At 36.1% G+C, this 27,303-nt stretch overlaps 1 protein-coding gene and 1 long non-coding RNA gene across 2 annotated transcripts; one reads left to right on the forward strand and one right to left on the reverse strand.

The window, feature by feature from the left end:
- On the reverse strand, nt 1–27,303 carry LOC125676132 (S-methylmethionine--homocysteine S-methyltransferase BHMT2-like). Its single transcript, XM_048914038.2, has 7 exons — nt 27,154–27,303; nt 9,006–9,196; nt 7,855–8,049; nt 5,919–6,030; nt 4,568–4,746; nt 4,143–4,224; nt 1–525 (listed from the first exon to the last, which is right to left on the reverse strand). Exons 1-7 carry the CDS (start codon nt 27,164–27,166, stop codon nt 236–238), a joined length of 1,062 nt encoding a protein of 353 aa, XP_048769995.2. The 5' UTR covers nt 27,167–27,303; the 3' UTR covers nt 1–235.
- LOC125676151 (uncharacterized) lies at nt 18,911–20,056 on the forward strand. The gene is made up of 2 exons (XR_007370783.2): nt 18,911–19,223; nt 19,869–20,056. It is a non-coding gene; the product is annotated as an uncharacterized LOC125676151 (long non-coding RNA).

The following is a 27,303-nucleotide window of genomic DNA, read 5'->3' on the forward strand; positions in this document are numbered from 1 at the left end:
GAGGTAACATGTTTTTTATTTGATAAGACAGACAGCCATGTTAATATTGTTGATTGCGTCACAAAACTTAACGTACTACGTCATAAACACACAGAGTCAATATGTACATGAGCTCATTGAGATCAATTATCGTCGACATCAGCAACAAAGAATTTTCAAGAATTCAATATACCAGTCCTCGCTCAATGCATACCTCCTTCGCAGTTGTACACCAGACAGAACTTAGCGAAATTAATCAAGCATTTTGTTTCCCAATCATATATTCTCTTACTTTCGCCGTACGCTTGAATCTGTCTTCCTCACTAGCCTTTCCGAAATACATGCTAAGAGACAAATCAGGGCTGTATTTGGAAGCAGGCGGTTTTCTCCCGTAAGCTTCCGCGAGTTCCCGGAAGTAGAAGGACGCGTTTCCACAACACAGACCAATGTAGTTGACCCCTGCTGCTTTCGCCTCCTCCGCCCACATTCTGATGTCTGATCGACTACATCTTACAGCCTCCAGGTCAAATGGATACAGTGGTTTCCCTGTAATATGGAGGAACTTACACATTTACATATCTGTTAGTGTTATTCAATTCCGTATTCATCTCATTATTTGACGTTTACAGTGGCGCACAGTCACTGAGAATATTCAATGGTTTGTAGTTGGATATGGAATTTTATTTCACGAGTAAAACCGGTTTCTTGTTATAATTTTCATGAATGTTCACCTTAACCCCATTCAATGGATGGATAAATATATTTCACTGTTCACCCTAACCCCATTCAATGGATGGATAAATATATTTCACTGTTGAAAATGTAATATACGCCACTCTAAAACTTTTACTTTATTGAATTATAAATTAAATTTAAAAATATAGTTCAAATTTGGAAATATTTCAAGGTTTGTAGTCGGCGTAAAATTATCAACAGTAGATTTATTGTAATATGCGCCTTATCTGATATATTTCACAAACCAACGGACTATCAGCTGTATATAATTTTCCCTGACATATATTAATTAAGGCATTTAGCAAGTCACGCACGTCAGAAGTCGTCTGCAATCATCGTCTCGCACAGTTGAGATATTATAAGATTATGTCATCACATGTTTGGACAATGGAGATAGGTCTGCTGTTATTATTGATCATTAAAGGTCAAACGATTTTCCTAAAACTTTTAGTTTTACACATAAAAATGTCTGTCGTACACTTATGGATTAATTTCCATAGCGATTTTGACACGGCGGTATCAAACTTTTACCCGAGTGATCGATAATTGTGTTGTGACGCGAGTTATCGCCCGTAACATATGACGTCATCTGAGACAACTTTCGATTGCATTAATAAGCTTTTGTAGTCATATAATTATTTTTGTGTCGCTTAAAAAGTGATTCTCTCTCTCTCGTTTTAAAATACTTAATGTTTTGGCGGTAAACGAACCGCGGGTGCTTAATTTCTGCTTTCCCTTTATGACGCTTATCAAATGATGTCTTTCAGCGCCACTTTGCCGTTTTTAACTCTGTGTTTAAGCCTGATGGAGCATTGCGAGTGTAAACTGTATTGTTTTATCTGAGAGATCTACTATCAATATACCTGTACTGTCAAAACTTTCTTATTTGTGGCAATTAAAGTTTTCAATAACTGGCCATAACAATGACTATAAATACCCGTGTACCTAGCTTTCGCAGCCCTTCACCAGCGATGGCGACGTCTCCATATGAGTGAAATATTCTCGAGCGGGACGTTAAACAATATACGATCAATCAATCAGTCGATTAATTGTATCACTGCCTCGGGTGATCTAAAGGATAACATAAAGCGTACATGTATATGTCGAATGATATGATTTATAATGATATGATTTATAATGATTGATTTTTGTTTTACGTCCTTTTTAGAATTTTTCACTCATATTAAGGCGTCACCACCTGTAGGTATCACAAATTTAGACCTATGCTTAGCACTCAGGGCCGTAGTCCGAAATATCTGACGATTTCCTGACCTTTTTGTATGATTTTGATATTTACCATGCCAGGAAAACGTCTGAACCGGCGCAATTACGTAAACTGGAAATTCGCCGCCTCCAGCGGCATTCTCGGGCCGATTTTAAATACTTTGAAGTGGAATTCAATGTTAAACTCATAATTGATCAATAAAACAATGGTTCTTGTACTTACTAATATCGATTAAAAGAAAACATCACTCCAGAATTCGATAACAGAAGCACACAATTGTTGTCAATCGAATTTTGGCTGTCATTTAAGAGAACGAGTCACGTGACTAAAAACAAAGCTCGACAGTTTGTTAAAATGTTTTCATGAAGCTATTTATGTGATGAAAGAATCCATAAAATCAATATTAGTAATTTCAAGAAGCATGATTTTATTGATGAATTATGAGTTTAACATTGAATTTTGATCGCAAGTATTTAAAATTGGCCCGAGAATGCCGCCTCCAACATCAAAATCATAAAAAAGCCAGGAAAACGTAAGATATTTCGGACTATCAGGGCCGTAGCAGTGAGGGTTCTTTATCGTGCCAACACCTGCCGCGACACAGGACCTTCGTTCTTAAGTCATATCCGTAACACCCGTGATTCTCACTTCTAACTGTCGAGCGTTTTTGCGAAGGAGCAATCACTACCCTATTCTCTTTAGAGAAGTCGAGAGGCATAGCCTACATCGACTTCTCTTCGCAAGCATTCATGTTTTGATTCTGGAAAACGTGTAAATGCCGGAGTCGGTGACGGTTTATGCTTCGACCGACGTTTCGACTCAGATGTACCTGGATTTACGCAATAGACAAGTTGTTTTCAAACATTTAACAGTATTGCTCAAAACTGTCACTTGAATTGGGAGTATTTTGGTTTTAGATAGATAGTGAAAGATTATACAGCATGAAAGTTTTGTTTTGATTATTCCAAATGATTTGCTGATATCTTGTTATGAGTGTCAATGAGTGGTTAAACAACTTCTTGAGTCAATCTAGCATATCATGCTTTTAACATTTTTATTTGTGATATCGATAACGAACAGTGGTCAATCTCATAACCCCTTAAGCAATACAAAATAGAGAGTTGGGCAAACACGGACTCCCTGATTATCAGGTGGCTAGGAAGAGTAATCTGTGTTTATTTTACTATTATCTGTCTGTATGTATGTTATATGCAGGACCATATTGAAAACTAGCGTTATCGCTAAATATGTAATCCTGGATAGATAAGGGCTTTATTATTTATTATAAGCATCCCCTGTCGACTGGTCACACCTGTTGTGAGCCCTATATTTTGATAAGGTAAACGGAGTAATCCGTAGTCAAAATCAATGTGCCAAGAACGGCCTACCAATCGGTATGAAACGCGTCATACAGTATCTGACCCAATAATAGGTTGTATTGGAAAACAAGATTGTTATAACGAACATATAATTTGCAAAATGCTGACTTCAAACGAGATCCAATTTTCAGAAGTTTCTCTCTTAGCCTACGTTACTGAAATAGTTCAAGAAATTTATGTTAATTCAATCAAGTCAAGATGTTAAAAAATGTTCTTTTTGAGAAAATTCAATGAAATGTGACCTTCATATCATCCGTGACCTTCAGTGTTTGTGATGGAAGGATATGTTGAATAACCAAGTTACTATTCAAATAATCGAATCGAATGGTTGAAATCGAAATCAAGTCCAATCTAAAAATTTGTGAACCGATGCAGCTCTAAACTCTATCTCGAAAAATTACATATGGTTGATACAATAGAAGGGAAAGTTTGATATCGTTGTGAATAAATACTGTGGAATCATTCTAATTCGCGGGGGTCAGTGTTCGTGGGTATGCAAATTTTGTCTGGTTCGTGGTCACGTGATTTCAAGGGTAAGCGATACGATGTCACTAGGAGAGATAACTATTTGGTTCTTAAAAATGTACGAGGACACGTAAATTCGTGGGTAAGCGATACGATGTCACTAGGAGAGATACCTATTTGGTTCTTAAAAATGTACGAAGACACGCAAATTCGTGGGTAAGAGTGACCCACGAAATCCACGAACATCAATCCCCCACGAACAATGACGATTCCACTGTAACCAAGTAAAGAAGATTCTCTGAGGGTTGACGAGTGATGGTGGATTAGGTGAAGTGTCAGTATAGACGTGCTCTACACACCAGTCTCTGGGTCTTTGAGGGACTGAAATGTCCGTGAGTCGTCTCGACAGCGGAAAGTTACAGGTAACATGGCCACTGGACCCTGGAGGAAAAAAAATACTGTGAAGTTTCTGTGAAAGCTATTGCCTTTTAGCCGAATTGCCTTTAGCTAGTAAACAACAACAGATAAAAATCATTATTAACAAAATTCCATTTATAACCACTGTCATTGTTAAAGAAAACTTTCAACATATAAATACATGCGCAACACGTTTTTTTTTAAAATTCTATTTTTCATCTTTTCTAAAGACCCTTTGCAAACTGCAAATGAATATAAGCTGAAGCAATGGGAAAGAAATGATTGCTAAAAGTCTCGCTTTGCCTTTCGACTCTCTAAATGAGATAATTTGCATGTACACGACTGAATGAATAGATTTTCCCTGTACCTTGCACACTTTTCGGACTTCCTTCATGAGCTTTATCATCGTCCGAGGGCCCCTTCCACAATTTAACCCCACAACTGCTGCTCCCGCCTCCTCTAATCGCCGACACGCCTCCGGAATAGGGACGTCATCTGTCGTCATATCCGGACAATATGGCGTCAGAGTAATAACTGCAGGCACTCCTATTGGTGAAATAAGAAAATACTGAAGTGCTGTGTTTTAAAAGACCTACATTGGTAATTAAAAAAAAGTGTTTAGAGGCAGTGTATATATGTACTATAAATCATAATATGTATATACGGTGTGACCGTTGGACCGAGCGAAGCAAGATGATGAAATGGTCACTGACATGTCCCAAGTGAGGCATATTAGAAATAGAAATATATCCATTCCTTGAAAATGAATATTTTTTATGAAATTTCCTTTGCTTTAAACGCCCAGTAACATCCAAAACATTAAAAAGGGGATATATGGGAATACATGTAACTATATGATCCGTCAACCGACGTAAACAGTGCATTGTGACGTCACATTTAGCTTCGATTTGTTTCCTTTCCAAACGAATAAATTTTAAACAATAACAATACACCCCGTTTGCAAATGAAAATCAACTAATCAGCAAATTCAAAGAGGTAAAAAAGTAAGTGTATATAATATCGTATCAATTATAGAAACTCATGAACTCGTTCATCTACTGAGTCGTATCGCTTTTTTCTATTTAATGATTTGATAAAAACTGTTACAATAAATATTACCATACCATTCATTTTAACGAAACTGAGTGTTTAAATTATAAAATGCACGCCATAGTTTTGTATTTGTTGGAGTGAAATTCAAAACTCTAATAACTGTTGAAGCAACTCATGAAAAAAAAAAATAAAAAAAATGGCGGCGCTCGTAAGGCTCACAAAATTTTCAATGAACGTATGTAGAGACTATTTCTTTTCTTTTGTCGATTTTTCCTTTTACGTGTTGCCTTTAGAGCCTTGCGTCGCGGACCAGCCGAGCTTCGCCCAGTATAAACATGTTGGCACGTGATCCAAGAAATAGTGATTATGCTTTTGGCAGTAAGGCGGAATTTAAATTCTTATCTTGTCCGCATACTAATAATTCATATTCAAATAGGACCTCTAACTACACCAATCACTTATATATATATATCGTATGCTTAAACTTAGAATTAGATTTACAATAGCAGAGTCCAATCAAAGAAATGCACTGTTCGAATTATTATCGATATATTCCCATTATACCAATCTAATCCCCCCCTTTAATTTCAATAATTATTGAAATGAAAGAGAAAATATCAAATTAGTTTGTGTTTAGTCCTGTCATACTTTAATGAACGATCTACCTTTTCCAAATTTTTTAATGGCTTGTAAAGCAAGCATGGCTTCTCCTAGGTCGCTGAAGGTCTCGCCTATGATGTAATCCACTCCTGCCTCAACTGCCCACTCTATCTGTTCCTTTCAGAAAAGGAATTTCAGTGAGTACTTGTAATCGAATATTAAGTTGTGATTGTAGTTTCAATAATAATGAGGGTCAAAGTTTGTCGTTGTCAAGGAGTACATAAATTCAGGCTAGGGTGCTTAAACTCTCAAGTCATATAGAGAATGCCAAATTCAGAGTAGGTCAAACACGGAGCCCTGTACATGGCGGAGGTGGGGTCAGGTCCCTAGGAAGAGTAGGCATGCCCTGTTTACCGGTTACCCCCACCGTGAGCTCAATATCTTGATTAGGTAGACGGAGTGACCCATAGTCAAAATCAGCATATAAAGAATGGCCTTACAATTGGTATGAAACACATCAGACAACATTCAACCTATTGATCGGTAATAACGATTATATATTATTAATAATGGAATTTTGATACAAAAGTATGGGAAGTTAACGATGGAGGAACTGAAGTCATACTTTATAACGTTTGTCATAAAGTAAAGTTTCAGTTTGCTGTTAACATCTATGTTCAATAAAATATACAAGTATAAATGCATGTATTATGAAAGACTCTATGGTGACTTTTATTTCAAGTTCATTGGGATATATCGAATCGATAGATTAATGAAAATAGGTTAGTATTGTTAATTACAGATAAAACGTCGTCGATTGGTCAGGTATTAAGCAGCACAATTCGTGCCCATGGGAATGCCAACAGAATGTAGAATGACCTGATTACCAAAGAATACGTACACATTGTCAGTGAGGGACTCCAGCATCTTTTTAATATCAACGTCAGAGAATATGTGTTTTTTAAAGATTACTAATCACACAATATGAGTTTTTCCACATTTCATTTTTATGGAAAAAGCAGCTGTCTATGGTATCAAAATACCAAGTCTTGAGGACTAGTAGTGCAAAGTAATGAAAACTCATACATTTTTATGTTGTTTATTTGGGGAAAATTTCATGATTTCAAATTTACTAAGTTCTTTGAATTTTTATCTAGAATTCATATTTGATTCATACCACTTCTGACATATGTTGTGGCACATTACTTCTAACGTTTCTCTATCACAGCATTTAATATTTCGCTAGGAGCAAAGATAGGGTCTTAGTAGAATATATACTGGATCCAAAGATGCATCCTTATAAGGGATTTTATGAAGTTTTGGGATCCAGCATAAGTACAGTAACCCATATTTGAATTCATCCCATTGACTGGCATATCAATCATATGATTCCATCAACTAGCTTAAACTGATACAGGTATAACATCAGACAATTAGAAGTGAACAGATTAGTACTCGTTATCTAATACTAAAGATTAATGGTACATAGTTAAGCAAGGTGGGACTATTTGCTCATAGCTAAGTAGGGACACGACCGATAGTTCACAGCTAAGCAGGGGTGTGGCTAGTGGATCATTGCTAAGCAGGGGTGTGGCTAGTGGATCATTGCTAAGCAGGGGTGTGATTAGTGGGTCATTGCTAAGCAGGGGTGTGACTAGTGAGTCATTGCTAAGCAGGGGTGTGACTAGTGAGTCATTGCTAAGCAGGGGTGTGACTAGTGGGTCATTGGTAAGCAGGGGTGTGGTTTTAAAACTGTCGGTCTTTTAACAAATACACCATCAATAGTCGCTTTAGTGGAAGTGCCGTACATCAATTTCCCATACGAAGTACGAAACAATGTTTACTTAAACTACGACAGTGTCAAAGAAAATTGAAAAATAAATAATACGGATATCTATGTGTAAAACTGGATAAGCTGATTCTACAAGCATCATTGCTTCATGTAGCCGAAGCGTTTGTATTAAATTTATTTTAGTACATATGTGAATTAAATAATCTTACTTTGAACATGGAGTTGACAGTGTTGAAAGTGGACTCATCCTCGGGGTTGTACACGCCGGTGTTACAGAGACCCCCGGCGAACAGTTTACCATTCTCAGTGGCAACTTCCTTCGCTATCTGCAGTGCTCCTTTATTCAACTTCTCCAAATCATCCTCTCGTCCAATCAGGCGAAGTTTTTCACGGTGTCCATAATACTGCGAAAATATTTGGACATAGAAATAAATCCGTTAGGTAATGATTAAAACAAGGGGGCTATGGAATTGTTCATTCTAGTTACAGCATGTTCCTCATGTCAAACATGATATCCTAATCATAAGTTCCCTTCTAGAGACTCTCCGTGGGGATCTGGGTTAAAATAGGTCCCCAGTACCCCTTGCTGTCAAAAGAGGCGAATAAATGGGGCGGTCCTTCAGATGACACCACAAAATCCGAGGACCCGTGTCACTGCAGGTGTGGCACGATAAAGAATAAAGACCCATACCTGTTCAAAGGCCGTAAGCCGCAAACGCCGAGCATACGTATAGGTCGAACTCTTACAGCCCTTCAACGGCAATGTCTTGATATGAATGAAAAATTCTCGAGCGGAAAGTTAAACAATATACAACCAGCCAAGCCGTTAAACTAAGAAGTCTTAGGTGAACGAACTACAGTCTATTCTATCATGAGGATGCTTGAATACAAATTCCATGAAAATATATACCGAACGGTAATTTCCAAGATTTTCACAGATCTTTCCTGATATTTCACCCAACTATCATGATTCCGTCTTTGACCAAGGTGTCATGACAAAAGTAAACTTAAAGTTTACACTTTGTGAAATTTTACACACACCTTCCACAACACCGACTGACAGAGAGACGGTTATACGTGTTATCTAGTCTGAGAACGCGTATCACGGTCTATATACCTCCATTTACCTGATCAAGATCAAGGACTCACGGCAGGTGTGACCGGTCAACAGGGGATGCTTACTCCTCCTAGGCACCTCATCCCACCTCTGGTGTGTTCAGGGGTCCGTCTTTGCCCAACTCTCTAATTTGTATTGCTTATAGGAGTTATGAGATTGATCACTGTTCATTATCTTCACCTTTCACATGTACCTCAATTTGAGCATGCGCATCACGTTCTATATACATGTCATTGAACTAACCGTAAAGGCCTCTATGACATCAGTACCAGCATGGATGAATTCCAAATGAAGGGCGCGAACAATCTCAGGATTGTCGAGAACTACTTCCGGAATGAATCCGCCAGCTGTCAAGTAACCTCTTCTTTCGAATTCCCACATGTATCCCTCCGCAATGAGGATATCTTCACCGTTTTTTAAACGTTCCACCAATCCTATATGAAATTCATGACAGTGTATTTGAATTCAATCAATCTCTATTTATCAATCATATACCAACAAAAAGCACAAAGATCCGTTGAAAAAAACAATGGAGAGTTAATCATAGGACGTTTACTGAAATAAAATAATGGAGAGTTAATCATAGGAAGTTTACTGAAATAAAATTTGGTATATTTGTTTGTATTTGTACGTCGTTCAGTTCATATACATGTATGCAGAGACTTGTCAAGTTTTTTTAAAAAATCGTCTAATTGTTAAAATCAGCGACATATTGACTTCTTGATATCGATGTGTTCATGGTTAAAATCAGCGACATATTGACTTCTTGATATCGATGTGTTCATTGTTAAAATCAGCGACATATTGACTTCTTGATATCGATGTGTTCATGGTTTAGTGAACTACGACATATTGACTTCTTGATATCGATGTGTTCATGGTTTAGTGAACTACGACATATTGACTTCTTGATATCGATGTGTTCATGGTTTAGTGAACTACGACATATTGACTTCTTGATATCGATGTGTTCATGGTTTAGTGAACTACGACATATTGACTTCTTGATATCGATGTGTTCATGGTTTAGTGAACTACGACATATTGACTTCTTGATATCGATGTGTTCATGGTTTAGTGAACTACGACATATTGACTTCTTGATATCGATGTGTTCATGGTTTAGTGAACTACGACATATTGACTTCTTGATATCGATGTGTTCATGGTTTAGTGAACTACGACATATTGACTTCTTGATATCGATGTGTTCATGGTTTAGTGAACTACGACATATTGACTTCTTGATATCGATGTGTTCATGGTTTAGTGAACTACGACATATTGACTTCTTGATATCGATGTGTTCATGGTTTAGTGAACTACGACATATTGACTTCTTGATATCGATGTGTTCATGGTTTAGTGAACTACGACATATTGACTTCTTGATATCGATGTGTTCATGGTTTAGTGAACTACGACATATTGACTTCTTGATATCGATGTGTTCATGGTTTAGTGAACTACGACATATTGACTTCTTGATATCGATGTGTTCATGGTTTAGTGAACTACGACATATTGACTTCTTGATATCGATGTGTTCATGGTTTAGTGAACTACGACATATTGACTTCTTGATATCGATGTGTTCATGGTTTAGTGAACTACGACATATTGACTTCTTGATATCGATGTGTTCATGGTTTAGTGAACTACGACATATTGACTTCTTGATATCGATGTGTTCATGGTTTAGTGAACTACGACATATTGACTTCTTGATATCGATGTGTTCATGGTTTAGTGAACTACGACATATTGACTTCTTGATATCGATGTGTTCATGGTTTAGTGAACTACGACATATTGACTTCTTGATATCGATGTGTTCATGGTTTAGTGAACTACGACATATTGACTTCTTGATATCGATGTGTTCATGGTTTAGTGAACTACGACATATTGACTTCTTGATATCGATGTGTTCATGGTTTAGTGAACTACGACATATTGACTTCTTGATATCGATGTGTTCATGGTTTAGTGAACTACGACATATTGACTTCTTGATATCGATGTGTTCATGGTTTAGTGAACTACGACATATTGACTTCTTGATATCGATGTGTTCATGGTTTAGTGAACTACGACATATTGACTTCTTGATATCGATGTGTTCATGGTTTAGTGAACTACGACATATTGACTTCTTGATATCGATGTGTTCATGGTTTAGTGAACTACGACATATTGACTTCTTGATATCGATGTGTTCATGGTTTAGTGAACTACGACATATTGACTTCTTGATATCGATGTGTTCATGGTTTAGTGAACTACGACATATTGACTTCTTGATATCGATGTGTTCATGGTTTAGTGAACTACGACATATTGACTTCTTGATATCGATGTGTTCATGGTTTAGTGAACTACGACATATTGACTTCTTGATATCGATGTGTTCATGGTTTAGTGAACTACGACATATTGACTTCTTGATATCGATGTGTTCATGGTTTAGTGAACTACGACATATTGACTTCTTGATATCGATGTGTTCATGGTTTAGTGAACTACGACATATTGACTTCTTGATATCGATGTGTTCATGGTTTAGTGAACTACGACATATTGACTTCTTGATATCGATGTGTTCATGGTTTAGTGAACTACGACATATTGACTTCTTGATATCGATGTGTTCATGGTTTAGTGAACTACGACATATTGACTTCTTGATATCGATGTGTTCATGGTTTAGTGAACTACGACATATTGACTTCTTGATATCGATGTGTTCATGGTTTAGTGAACTACGACATATTGACTTCTTGATATCGATGTGTTCATGGTTTAGTGAACTACGACATATTGACTTCTTGATATCGATGTGTTCATGGTTTAGTGAACTACGACATATTGACTTCTTGATATCGATGTGTTCATGGTTTAGTGAACTACGACATATTGACTTCTTGATATCGATGTGTTCATGGTTTAGTGAACTACGACATATTGACTTCTTGATATCGATGTGTTCATGGTTTAGTGAACTACGACATATTGACTTCTTGATATCGATGTGTTCATGGTTTAGTGAACTACGACATATTGACTTCTTGATATCGATGTGTTCATGGTTTAGTGAACTACGACATATTGACTTCTTGATATCGATGTGTTCATGGTTTAGTGAACTACGACATATTGACTTCTTGATATCGATGTGTTCATGGTTTAGTGAACTACGACATATTGACTTCTTGATATCGATGTGTTCATGGTTTAGTGAACTACGACATATTGACTTCTTGATATCGATGTGTTCATGGTTTAGTGAACTACGACATATTGACTTCTTGATATCGATGTGTTCATGGTTTAGTGAACTACGACATATTGACTTCTTGATATCGATGTGTTCATGGTTTAGTGAACTACGACATATTGACTTCTTGATATCGATGTGTTCATGGTTTAGTGAACTACGACATATTGACTTCTTGATATCGATGTGTTCATGGTTTAGTGAACTACGACATATTGACTTCTTGATATCGATGTGTTCATGGTTTAGTGAACTACGACATATTGACTTCTTGATATCGATGTGTTCATGGTTTAGTGAACTACGACATATTGACTTCTTGATATCGATGTGTTCATGGTTTAGTGAACTACGACATATTGACTTCTTGATATCGATGTGTTCATGGTTTAGTGAACTACGACATATTGACTTCTTGATATCGATGTGTTCATGGTTTAGTGAACTACGACATATTGACTTCTTGATATCGATGTGTTCATGGTTTAGTGAACTACGACATATTGACTTCTTGATATCGATGTGTTCATGGTTTAGTGAACTACGACATATTGACTTCTTGATATCGATGTGTTCATGGTTTAGTGAACTACGACATATTGACTTCTTGATATCGATGTGTTCATGGTTTAGTGAACTACGACATATTGACTTCTTGATATCGATGTGTTCATGGTTTAGTGAACTACGACATATTGACTTCTTGATATCGATGTGTTCATGGTTTAGTGAACTACGACATATTGACTTCTTGATATCGATGTGTTCATGGTTTAGTGAACTACGACATATTGACTTCTTGATATCGATGTGTTCATGGTTTAGTGAACTACGACATATTGACTTCTTGATATCGATGTGTTCATGGTTTAGTGAACTACGACATATTGACTTCTTGATATCGATGTGTTCATGGTTTAGTGAACTACGACATATTGACTTCTTGATATCGATGTGTTCATGGTTTAGTGAACTACGACATATTGACTTCTTGATATCGATGTGTTCATGGTTTAGTGAACTACGACATATTGACTTCTTGATATCGATGTGTTCATGGTTTAGTGAACTACGACATATTGACTTCTTGATATCGATGTGTTCATGGTTTAGTGAACTACGACATATTGACTTCTTGATATCGATGTGTTCATGGTTTAGTGAACTACGACATATTGACTTCTTGATATCGATGTGTTCATGGTTTAGTGAACTACGACATATTGACTTCTTGATATCGATGTGTTCATGGTTTAGTGAACTACGACATATTGACTTCTTGATATCGATGTGTTCATGGTTTAGTGAACTACGACATATTGACTTCTTGATATCGATGTGTTCATGGTTTAGTGAACTACGACATATTGACTTCTTGATATCGATGTGTTCATGGTTTAGTGAACTACGACATATTGACTTCTTGATATCGATGTGTTCATGGTTTAGTGAACTACGACATATTGACTTCTTGATATCGATGTGTTCATGGTTTAGTGAACTACGACATATTGACTTCTTGATATCGATGTGTTCATGGTTTAGTGAACTACGACATATTGACTTCTTGATATCGATGTGTTCATGGTTTAGTGAACTACGACATATTGACTTCTTGATATCGATGTGTTCATGGTTTAGTGAACTACGACATATTGACTTCTTGATATCGATGTGTTCATGGTTTAGTGAACTACGACATATTGACTTCTTGATATCGATGTGTTCATGGTTTAGTGAACTACGACATATTGACTTCTTGATATCGATGTGTTCATGGTTTAGTGAACTACGACATATTGACTTCTTGATATCGATGTGTTCATGGTTTAGTGAACTACGACATATTGACTTCTTGATATCGATGTGTTCATGGTTTAGTGAACTACGACATATTGACTTCTTGATATCGATGTGTTCATGGTTTAGTGAACTACGACATATTGACTTCTTGATATCGATGTGTTCATGGTTTAGTGAACTACGACATATTGACTTCTTGATATCGATGTGTTCATGGTTTAGTGAACTACGACATATTGACTTCTTGATATCGATGTGTTCATGGTTTAGTGAACTACGACATATTGACTTCTTGATATCGATGTGTTCATGGTTTAGTGAACTACGACATATTGACTTCTTGATATCGATGTGTTCATGGTTTAGTGAACTACGACATATTGACTTCTTGATATCGATGTGTTCATGGTTTAGTGAACTACGACATATTGACTTCTTGATATCGATGTGTTCATGGTTTAGTGAACTACGACATATTGACTTCTTGATATCGATGTGTTCATGGTTTAGTGAACTACGACATATTGACTTCTTGATATCGATGTGTTCATGGTTTAGTGAACTACGACATATTGACTTCTTGATATCGATGTGTTCATGGTTTAGTGAACTACGACATATTGACTTCTTGATATCGATGTGTTCATGGTTTAGTGAACTACGACATATTGACTTCTTGATATCGATGTGTTCATGGTTTAGTGAACTACGACATATTGACTTCTTGATATCGATGTGTTCATGGTTTAGTGAACTACGACATATTGACTTCTTGATATCGATGTGTTCATGGTTTAGTGAACTACGACATATTGACTTCTTGATATCGATGTGTTCATGGTTTAGTGAACTACGACATATTGACTTCTTGATATCGATGTGTTCATGGTTTAGTGAACTACGACATATTGACTTCTTGATATCGATGTGTTCATGGTTTAGTGAACTACGACATATTGACTTCTTGATATCGATGTGTTCATGGTTTAGTGAACTACGACATATTGACTTCTTGATATCGATGTGTTCATGGTTTAGTGAACTACGACATATTGACTTCTTGATATCGATGTGTTCATGGTTTAGTGAACTACGACATATTGACTTCTTGATATCGATGTGTTCATGGTTTAGTGAACTACGACATATTGACTTCTTGATATCGATGTGTTCATGGTTTAGTGAACTACGACATATTGACTTCTTGATATCGATGTGTTCATGGTTTAGTGAACTACGACATATTGACTTCTTGATATCGATGTGTTCATGGTTTAGTGAACTACGACATATTGACTTCTTGATATCGATGTGTTCATGGTTTAGTGAACTACGACATATTGACTTCTTGATATCGATGTGTTCATGGTTTAGTGAACTACGACATATTGACTTCTTGATATCGATGTGTTCATGGTTTAGTGAACTACGACATATTGACTTCTTGATATCGATGTGTTCATGGTTTAGTGAACTACGACATATTGACTTCTTGATATCGATGTGTTCATGGTTTAGTGAACTACGACATATTGACTTCTTGATATCGATGTGTTCATGGTTTAGTGAACTACGACATATTGACTTCTTGATATCGATGTGTTCATGGTTTAGTGAACTACGACATATTGACTTCTTGATATCGATGTGTTCATGGTTTAGTGAACTACGACATATTGACTTCTTGATATCGATGTGTTCATGGTTTAGTGAACTACGACATATTGACTTCTTGATATCGATGTGTTCATGGTTTAGTGAACTACGACATATTGACTTCTTGATATCGATGTGTTCATGGTTTAGTGAACTACGACATATTGACTTCTTGATATCGATGTGTTCATGGTTTAGTGAACTACGACATATTGACTTCTTGATATCGATGTGTTCATGGTTTAGTGAACTACGACATATTGACTTCTTGATATCGATGTGTTCATGGTTTAGTGAACTACGACATATTGACTTCTTGATATCGATGTGTTCATGGTTTAGTGAACTACGACATATTGACTTCTTGATATCGATGTGTTCATGGTTTAGTGAACTACGACATATTGACTTCTTGATATCGATGTGTTCATGGTTTAGTGAACTACGACATATTGACTTCTTGATATCGATGTGTTCATGGTTTAGTGAACTACGACATATTGACTTCTTGATATCGATGTGTTCATGGTTTAGTGAACTACGACATATTGACTTCTTGATATCGATGTGTTCATGGTTTAGTGAACTACGACATATTGACTTCTTGATATCGATGTGTTCATGGTTTAGTGAACTACGACATATTGACTTCTTGATATCGATGTGTTCATGGTTTAGTGAACTACGACATATTGACTTCTTGATATCGATGTGTTCATGGTTTAGTGAACTACGACATATTGACTTCTTGATATCGATGTGTTCATGGTTTAGTGAACTACGACATATTGACTTCTTGATATCGATGTGTTCATGGTTTAGTGAACTACGACATATTGACTTCTTGATATCGATGTGTTCATGGTTTAGTGAACTACGACATATTGACTTCTTGATATCGATGTGTTCATGGTTTAGTGAACTACGACATATTGACTTCTTGATATCGATGTGTTCATGGTTTAGTGAACTACGACATATTGACTTCTTGATATCGATGTGTTCATTGTAAGCGTGGAATCATTGTTACGGTTACGCTTTGTAACGTTTTGTTATTTGATAAATGAACAACATTATCTGACAAGACGACATAATTAACCGACAAGTCGATATAGTTATCCAACAAGTAATGGTAGAAATATGTCACCATACATTTTTCTTATCCGGGTTAAGTTAACCCAGTTCACTCCCGGGGCAGGTTCAACCCAGGGTGAATGTGTTGTGACTTTACCCTATTTGCACAACTTGATAAGATTAACTTTGTAGTGCAACATTAGCCCTCGACCATAGCATATTGATAAAAGATATTTGCAACAATTCACTTTAAGATTTCTTTTATCCTACAGATAATTTATTTAAGTTTGCAGATCCTGCAAAATAACACTCAAGATAATAAAGATACAGTTTTACAAACCGATAGGGGACTCATAAGTCACATGTCCCTATACGCATGTTGCATGTCGACTTAATTAACTCACTTGTCGACATAAATAAGTCGAGGGTCGACTTAATTAAATTAACTGGCTTGTCGACATAAATAAGTCACGTATCCACATAAATAAGTCGCGTGTCAATTTAATTTACTCGCTTGTCGACATAAATAAACCGCGTGTCTATCTAATTAACTCGCTTGTCGACATAAATAAGTCGCGTGTCGACTTAATTTACTCGCTTGTCGACATATATAAGCTGCATGTCAACATAAATCTCACATGAATGATATCAGGTACTGGCGTTAATTAGTAAGAAAATTTATCAATATCAAAGTAACATTCTCTAAAAGATCGGTAACTTGCAAGCGAACATAATGATCTTTCATGTTGGCATAATTATCTTGCACATTGAGATAAGTTTTTCCGCGTATTTACATAATTAATTACCATAGACATCATATTAGAACCTCTATTCCTTTATCATTGTAAAGTTATAACGATTGTGCACACTAAAATTACGTGTAAACTGGGACAAAGTTCAAAGTGTACCCCATCTGACCCTTTCTAGATTCTGTTTGTACAGATACTATGAGATAATACAAGAAGACCCAAGAGCACATTAAATTTCATAATCAATATCTGACTAGATTATATGTTAATCCCAGTTTGCCATTGCTTTGTAGACCCCGTTACATGCCGACACCCATTACGTTTCTTTTATCCGAGTGTTCAATCTATCATGTAGTATCTGAGTTCTTCTTTCTGAGGAAAAAAAAACTTGATTTGCACAGTTTGGGATTTATTGACAATTTTCTATTTGTATGTAACTCTATACGCTAAGCTTTGAGACACTTCTCTCGTTCAACTCAATGGAGAAGTCTTTATTTTTAAACCAAAGAAATTTCACTCTGTAGTAACATCAATTTAATATATAGAAAACACCAAATTCAACACTCCCGTGGGGATCCGGGTTAGAACTGGTCCGCGGTACCTCTTTCCTGTCGTAAGAGGCAACTAAATGGGGAAAGGGGTGTCTTTCGGATTAGACCGCAAAAACCGAGGTCTCGGGTCACAGCAGGTGTGGCACGATGAAGATCCCTCTCTGCTTAAAGGCCGTAAGCGCCGAGCATAGGCCTAAAGTTTGCAGCCATTCACCAGCAATGATGACGTCTCCATAGAAGTGAAAAATTCTCGAACAAGAAGTTAAACAATATACAATCAACCAACCAAGATCATATACCGTGTGTACAAGAAAGATATCACGCTTTTCTTGTCACTTTATTTGGAAATAAGAGATAAATCCTTAATTGTTACAGTAAATCGTTGTGCACGCTGATGTCATTCCTTGTTTGTCCCGAGCCATATAGAATATTATGTGGAGTGAAAAGACACGGACACGGTTGGATTTTCATCGTTTAATATTCCACAATGCTCCTTTAGTTCCGAGACATTCATTGCAGAAATATATATATATATATATATATATATATATATATATATATATATATATATATAAAGATCATTTCAAAACTCGACTACAGCCTCAACGTGCATCTGCGAGTGTTCTGTTGGACACCTCTGTGAGAGCATCGTCGGAAACCCACGGTTGATTACGCTTCGTTCCTCTCTCCATCACCCGTGGGTCCATTCATTCCTACTCGCTCGTTCTCATGAATAAATATTTTAAAATATCGTCCAATCAAAGTAATCGTTATAGTAATGGAACTCTTCTGTTTTTAAAGGTAGCACTAACTTAATTTTGCTACCACAGCAATTGTATACCGAAATTGGGCTGAAGGCCTATTTTTGATTGGACAAATTCGCTTAGGGTTTTCCATGAGCGCCCAATCAAATTGCCTAATTAATTATTCATGAGAACAAGCGAGTAGGAATGAATGGACCCACGGGTGATGGAGAGAGGAACGAAGCGTAATCAACCGTGGGTTTCCGACGATGCTGTGAGAGATGATTCACAGAAGTTCACATGTCTCTATTTCAAATACTGGGTTAATATGCAATTTATATCTAGCATAAAAGTTAATAATACCAATATCTGATAGTAGTATTGCATTCTGTGGATCTTGTTTACAAACTTTCACAGATTTATATCACTCAAATCGAACCACCAACTAATACAAAGACATGCATGCATAAACCAGATAACCTCAAAATCAGATACGTGCAATTAGTAATGTACACAGAAGGCCAAGGTGTGCACGTTCAGAACGAATGCGACGTCTCATGTCCTACCGAAGGATTACCGGATTACCGCACCAAGAACAAATAGGCGAGGTAAGGGCTCCGATTGATATTGTCTAATGATCATTAACCTAATTATCTCTTGATTGCTTTATTAGTGAATATAATTCAATGTTTCAGTGAATTTTAATGTAAACTCCCGCTAATGTAGGGGTAGCATTGAAATTGGTGTAATGGGGTTGCTGGGTTTTCACTCAATAATTAGACAGTCCTGTCCCCAGTTATTGAATGAGAACCTTCTAAGTCAGTGCCACTGGAAATGGGAAAAGTTTGTTTACGATTGGGAGTCCATATTCTAAATTACTATTAATTGAGGCGATTTACAAAAGTCAGTTATATTGGAATTGTGAACAGTGGAGACGTAATGTTCAGGATCGGAAATTCATATCAATTTCAACTTTAAAGACGATTTACAAATGCTAGTTTTATTACAAGAAATGATTACTCTGAGGGTCGGTCCTATTTGATTCTGGATCTTTCAGAGACTTAAGCATATTTTTGTAGTATATTTTAAAAATCACTCTAAAAACTTTGGGAAAATGTAGCCTTTTTCACATTGGGAATGGGGTATACACTATCAACACAGGAGTATGATAATGAAAGAAGCCCAACTCATCCTAAGCATTGTTCCATCTGTATATAGTGGGGCGACGACTATTTGAAAATATTTTTTTTCAGGACCTGAAATCCGAAAAACCAACAGCTCCCCGAGAAGCTCCAAATGAATAAAATCAGATAGCCCGAGATGAAACACGCAAAGCAGAGGAGAATCCCAAAATGTCAGCACTACGACACAAAGATACATTGTAGAAAGCAGTTGGATAAAATGGAAACAAGTGTAAAAAAAAAAAAAAAAAAAATAACAACCACGTTGGTAAATATCAAACCAAAACCTCGACTAAGAAACTTAGGGTGATATGTGTATAAATTGATCGGTTGAAGAGACTTAGGGTGATATGTGTATAAATTGATCGGTTGAAGAGACTTAGGGTGATATGTATATAAATTGATCGGTTGAAGAGACTTAGGGTGATATGTGTATAAATTGATCGGTTGAAGAGACTTGGGGTGATATGTGTATAAATTGATCGGTTGAAGAGACTTAGGGTGATATGTGTATAAATTGATCGGTTAACTCGGATAAACATTTAAAGTTTTACGCATCTCAGGGATGAAACATCGCCTTCTGTATATTCACGTTCCACAACTTACGATAACCTGAAAGGAATTAATTCTAAAGAGATTCAACTAATATAATGATGTGTTGAACTGCCTATACTATCTAGCCCCTTCAAATCATAAAATGTACAATTTAAAAAGCAACCACCTTAAAATCGTGTTCAAACTAAACCTTGATCATGAAAATAATACAGGAACACGGATAATGCCTTCCCTGCAGCCTTTCATGTTTAGCAAATTTCTAAGATTAGCGACCGAGTGGACAATATCCACCGCTAACATAATTCACTTCACAAAAACAAACTCTTACATGTAGTTCAGCATTAGTAATTGTCTATCTGACGGTCTTGACATTCAGAAACCAGTGGGGGTGGTGCGCGACAGACCTAAGTCGTTAAAACAGGTAGTAACAGTTCCATCGCCAAACGCTCGGCATCAGGTGTGAATGTCACAGGTCCTCGGAGATAACCTTAAAAACGGATGTCCCGTGTCACAGTAGGTGTGGCACGCTAAAGAACCCTCGCTGCTTAATGGCCGTAAGGGCCGAGCACAGGCCTAAAATTTGAAGCCCATCACCGGTCTTGGTGACGTCTCCATATGAGTGAAAAATTCTCGAGCGAGACGTTAAGCAAGATACAATTAACTAAGGGTGGTGTGGGTAAAATATGTTTATTTGTATATACATGTATCTGTAAATATTTTGTATTCATAACCAATGAGCTGTATAGAAGGAAATAAATAATCTGTGAATGTGAATACATGTATAGTGTCATATAATTAGCGAATAAAAACTGTAATATGAATCAACTAATTAACCAGTCTGCCGTTAATCGTCGTCGGACACGGCTTAATTTTCATCCTGCAGAAAAATAGGGGGTTCACTGTCCACGAGGTGACCAATCACCCCCTGTACTTGTTAACCCGGATGTGAACGGTAACACGGATGCACTTACGCAGAACGACAGTTTGATAGCGGATGTTTTATATATTTTTATTTTACAAGATATAAGTATAGTCATGACGATTTATGAGCCTTACACTGTACTTAAAAGTTATTCCCACAAATTTTGTGTATATGTAATCCTTTAATCGACATAGTTCCAAATTCCGAAATTTCTTGCCGCCAAATCAATTATTTTCATAATCGTTCAAATAAAGGGGGTTTATAGTGAACTAAAGGTGATAAATTAATGAGTGAAAAAAGGCTTTAACATGATACATGTACGTCACAGCAGAATGTGGACACTGAACAAAATTATACATGATCAAGTGTGAAGCAACATACAGATACATTAACAGGTATTCTGGTGGGTTGCGCAATCGCTTTATGTAACGTCGTTGACGATCGCATTAAATCGCATTAATTTTTGAGAGGTCGTTATTTAAAAGTTGTGGAATATGATGCATACTCTAGGAAGAGAACTACCTGTATTAATGGGGAATTCAAATAAAACAGATAATAAATAATTTTTTTGTACGATGCAAAGATATCGAGAACAATTACCAGTTGCTCCATAAATCGTGAAATTCGAGAGAAAAATCTGAAAAATAAGAAATTGCAATCTATCTCTGACCTCATGTTTAAGGTCGATAGCGTCCGAGTTAACGATCTCGTGTTTAATTAAAGGGGTGCTAATAGACAAGAACAATGCTTTGAATCCGAATTTTGATTTCTATATCGTGTTTTTGTGTTTAATTATTTTTTCTATGTCGTGTAATTCGTACTCAGTAGGTTGTGTGTATTTATAAGTTAACACATAGATTATTTTCACACCGTAAAATGGCTGATATATTGCCAAAACGGCGTAAAACCTCAACCAATCAATCAATCTTTTATCTAGCAGTAAAATATTTTTGTATTACCAAATAGTTGTACATGTGCATATCGAACTTTATAGTCTGTCGAATGGGGACATTAAATCGGAGCACAACCCCTAAACACGATAAAGTCTCAAAAAGCAAATTATTCCCTTTTTTTGCCGCTTATTTAGTTGTATCTAAATAACCTACATAAACTGAAATAAAACACTTTCACGGTTTAAAACTGTTAAAGGCCAACCGATCACGGCTTTCAACTCGCTTTCAGCGAAGAAAAGGCATCATTTTAGGTGGCCCTTCTACATGTATGGCATGGCGATACACAAAGCCATTAACCCCCCCCCCCCAAAAAAAAAAACACCCCAACAAAAAGCAACTCTACCTTCTGTATCTAAAGCTATTGGCGGATTTCTCTTTGGAAGAAAATCACATTGAAGCTAGCTTCAGACTACCTTAACGGCCATGGGGTCTGACTGAGGGTCTACTATGTATCTGTAAGTCACATGGACATTGTGTTCTTCTTCACAATATAGGGACGCAAGTAATTATATCACTTTGGGTTCGAACATTAAGTGAATACAATGCAGGTTAGGTAAATGGACACAATTCATTCAATGTAGGTATAGATAGTTGATGTCTGTTAGATAGTAAGTATAGTTTGTAACATAATGAATATGAAATATGATATGGTAAAAAAAGGAGGATAACCTCAGCATTATGTATGTATTTCTGTTCTTATATTTGAACATTCATTTACATAATTCTATGACATTTTCTTTTGATAACCACTGAACTAGTTTGTAAGTAGAGGATTTTTTGTAATGATATTTCTTAATATACATTTTTCGGAAATTATCATAAAATTGGCAGACCAATGAGAAGTGAAATTCGTCTTCGAGTACTCTTTAAGGAGGTTGTCTCTTCCGCTTTTGAGCACGACTGTGCAAGATTTTATAACTGTACATACATGTAACGGTGCGTGTTTGATAAAATGATTGATTTGTGTTGCTTATATTAATTCTGTTGACACAAACAGATAAATCGAGTTTATGCAAATCAATCATGTGTACATTTAAGTACAGAAAGGTCAAGTTTAACACAACAAGCACTAAGACCCCAGGTTTTCTTTTTTGAATTTCATAATTCTCCTTCAACGTAAAAATCGATCAATAATATACTTCCCACAAATTGACATTACTACGAAACTCAGGTGCAAACCTGTTTGATAGCAAATTCACTCAATTCTATCGATATAATTACCTGTGCATAGAAAGAATGATGATATGATAATTTACTAGGTGGGGGGTATCTATTCCATCCACCACCATCTGCTAAAGTCACTGTTGACACATCTTCGTATTTTATCAATAACATGTTCTAAACAGACAAACAGTTTGGTTTAAAAATATATTTACATTCACTGCATCCTTTCTCTTATATTTCTGTTGAAAGTGACACTGCTTTCATCATACAGCTAATACATATTTGTTGCACTCTAGTTTGATCCGGTTTTATAGTACCCCTGTCTGCATAATCAAGACCAAATATGGGGTGTCATCAAGGTCAAAGGGTACATTGGCTGTTCGGTCAACCATATGATATTTTAGGACTTAATTCTATATTTTTTAAAAATGATTAAAAATATAAATATCACCAATACAATGTCTTTCTGTGGATTTACCCCTTCTGTGTTGTTTCATTGGGTGATGAAGATAGCAATCATTGCATAACCCGCTTATGGGGATTATGCATTTTTCTGCAATGCTAGCTACCATCATCACCCGTTGAAACAACGAAAACATTTTATTGTTTAAGTGATAACATTACTTACTCATTATTGAGGGACGTTCATATAAACACTTAGTAAACACGATTAGTATTAAAGTATTTGAAAATTTTTTCTCAGGCAAATATATTTTTATTATCAGGTAGATTATTGTTTGGCATATCTAACATTACTCATGTAAAAGCAAACTTATAAAGCTTTGTACAACGACCGTCATTATCTATATTTCAAAGATTGACACCAATTTACACTGTACTTCTTGTATAAGAAAGTTTTACATATATGTCTAAACAAAATAAAATATATATAATATACAAAGAGAATGATTGCATGACGAGTTCATTCTGTACCAGAATACGATGTTTATAAGGTTATATAAAATAAGCACAATTGTTATAGACCTTGATGTTTACCTTAAAAAAAAAACATTACGATTTTAAAGGCCGGCAATTGGGTATAAAAGCAGCCAATCGGTGAAAATGGTGGAATATATGAATTTTCTGGTCACATTCAGATTGCACCACTTATTTTGCAAAAATAAAGATTAAGCTGTTGTACTGAAATTTTAAAATAGGTATGCTTGTTCCCCTCATAACTGTGCATATATTGGCCATATCTATTTTAGATATAAATTCTCATGAAGTTTTAATTTTGGCCTCAAAAATCTGAAGCAGGGCTAAATTTGTATTTCAAACTAGAGATTGGCAGTTTGTGGGTGTGATTATCTTTTGTTATTGTTTACACCGGATGTTGACTCACATATTGCAGGAGCATGCTTGTCTAGTTCTAGATAAGAGGGATTGCACCAAAGGCAACATGTAATCAAATCACTGTATAATGTGGAAAAAAAGTACTTACTCATATATCATTGGTAAATCCAAATTTTATTTTTTAATTATATATAATCACATTCCATTAAAAAAAATTGGTTAACTTTATGAAAATAACTCATTAGGACTGTTCAGTCTGATCACTGTTTCAGAGTTTTTGCAGGATTGCTGGTACCTTTTCTCGAATAATGTCAAGCATGATGTTTGTCTGATTAAGCAACAATCTCCTAGGCCAGTTGTGTAACTCCCATTAATTGTCTCTCACCAATGATGACAAATGTCCAATTGATCAACCATCACTCTAAAATTACTCTCAATCTGGACTCTTACATGTGAACATTACAATGTCAAAAGAGACAGTCACAGATAGTAGGTCTCCAAATAATGTTTCTTAATAATCCTTCAATGCACATGTCCTCCATTGCACAGCTACAATTTCCCCCCAAATTCTTCTCATAATTGAAAGGTGCCAAGAGGAAAATCATAAGTATTAGTATATCATATATACCAATATTTGTGTATATTACAAAAAAAAACTACATGTTTTAAAAGACATGGATAAAACAATGATGAATTCATTTTGTAGTTCCTAAGGTGAAGTTTTGTTAAAGTAAAAGCATAGCCTTTCAGTGCCTCGCAGATCGAGCAGAGTGGTAGAAAAATGCGGGAAAACTTTAGTTTATTTTGATAAATCATGCCAGTCTCCCTGTTCAAAATATCGTCTGCTACAGAGCACGTGTAGAGTCAAGCATCAGATTGCTGCTTATTCTGATAACACTGCTAAGCCCTGCCCTCTTGCCATATATGCTTAATTGCTGTAGGGGTGTAAAATTTTCTAGGTTACTCCCGGCCTTTAACTGTTACCAGTAAACCAACTCTCACACTCGTGGTCTATTGACCGGTTAAAAGTTTACGAACTGCTGACAGGGCAATAGTCTGTCTTATTTCCATTGGCTACGCAAGTCACGTGATTCTCGATCTGCTCGTTTTACGCAATGGCGAGGTTCAGTGATTGAACTGATGATGAATTACAGAATTTATGAGAAGAAACGCTAAGCAGGAATAATGAAAATGTAATAATTGATTATTAATTCGGACATTGGGTATGATTTCTTTTAAACTAATGGTATCCACTATAGTTTAGTTGATAGACGTACGCAATTACACTGTCTTGTTAAAAGTTTGAAGTCAACAAACCATATGCATCTCGTAAAAACAACCTTTAAAATATAAAGGTGTATAACAAAACGGCTTCGGAAAACAGATTCGTTCTCGGGTCAAACAAAACAGCCGTTGTCCTCAAATTTAGTCAATAGCTGTTGGCTACGCAAGTCACGTGATTCTCGGTCTGCTGCTTTGATTAATGTAGAATTTATTACATAAAACACAGAGCAGAAACACGAAAAATATAATAATTAAGATATTGGGTATGTTTTCTTTTAATTAAACTATTGGATACGGTGATAAATACAAGTAATTACATTGACTTGTTAAAGTGTAAAGTTCACAAACCATGTTCATCTAGTAAATGAATAAAATTTAGTAAATGAAAGCAGCTGTTTAGTTTGACCCGACAAAAGATATGTTGTCCGAAGCCGTATGCTGAGGACAACAGACCCACCCTCGGGTCTAACAAAATAGTTGTTGCCCGATGACCCAGTCAATATTTTTAATTGTATACTATTTCTATTGGCAACGCAAGTCACGTGATTCTCAAATATGAAATGCATAGCAGAAACACGAAGAATGTAATCATTGATTTATTATTTAGGACATTAGGTATATTTTCTTTTAAACTAGTGGATACGTTGATAAATGTACGCAATCATATTGTCTTGTTAAAAGGTTCGAAGTCAACAAACCATGTGCATCTAAACAACGCACTATAGTAAAAATCCTTAAATAAATAAAGGTCTATTACAAATAGCTCCCTGTCCTTGGAACCCGTCATTAACTGAGAGGAAAAGTCTGATCGTATCTCATGCTTTAGAAATGTGTAGCTGTTTAAAGAAACGACCCGCTCCCCATGTCAATTGTACATTGTAAGATACAATGTTAGGTGTAAACATTGTGCATGGTGGTGTATTGTGAGATTACATGTATCCCTTGCATATTTATACTTTGTAATGCTTTTGTAAGTGAAATCACAAGCTGATAAAGAACCGAAACTGACAAATACCTCAAGAAAATTGTTTATGATTATCGATATGTTCAGCTTTGGTGTACGTCTTCCTGACCTATTTTCAGTATTTGTTTTTTTTTTCCTCCCGCGTGCATGTACAGTAAACAACATCCACATATCTCACAAAGAAAATTAAGTTACACAGGATTTCATATTCTGAATTCTCACCTTGTTTAGCCATGGTCAGGAAGCGAGAAAAGCGGACTTGCTACTGCGGAACCTTGTCAGTTTAAATGATTTGTTTACATGTTAGTATCGTACACATGGTCGAGGGCCGAGGTCATTATTTAGGAACGCGTACTGCATATGGGAGCTAAT

This window comes from Ostrea edulis, chromosome 3 (genome assembly GCF_947568905.1).
Source record: "Ostrea edulis chromosome 3, xbOstEdul1.1, whole genome shotgun sequence".
Classification (NCBI taxonomy): Eukaryota; Metazoa; Mollusca; class Bivalvia; order Ostreida; family Ostreidae; genus Ostrea; species Ostrea edulis.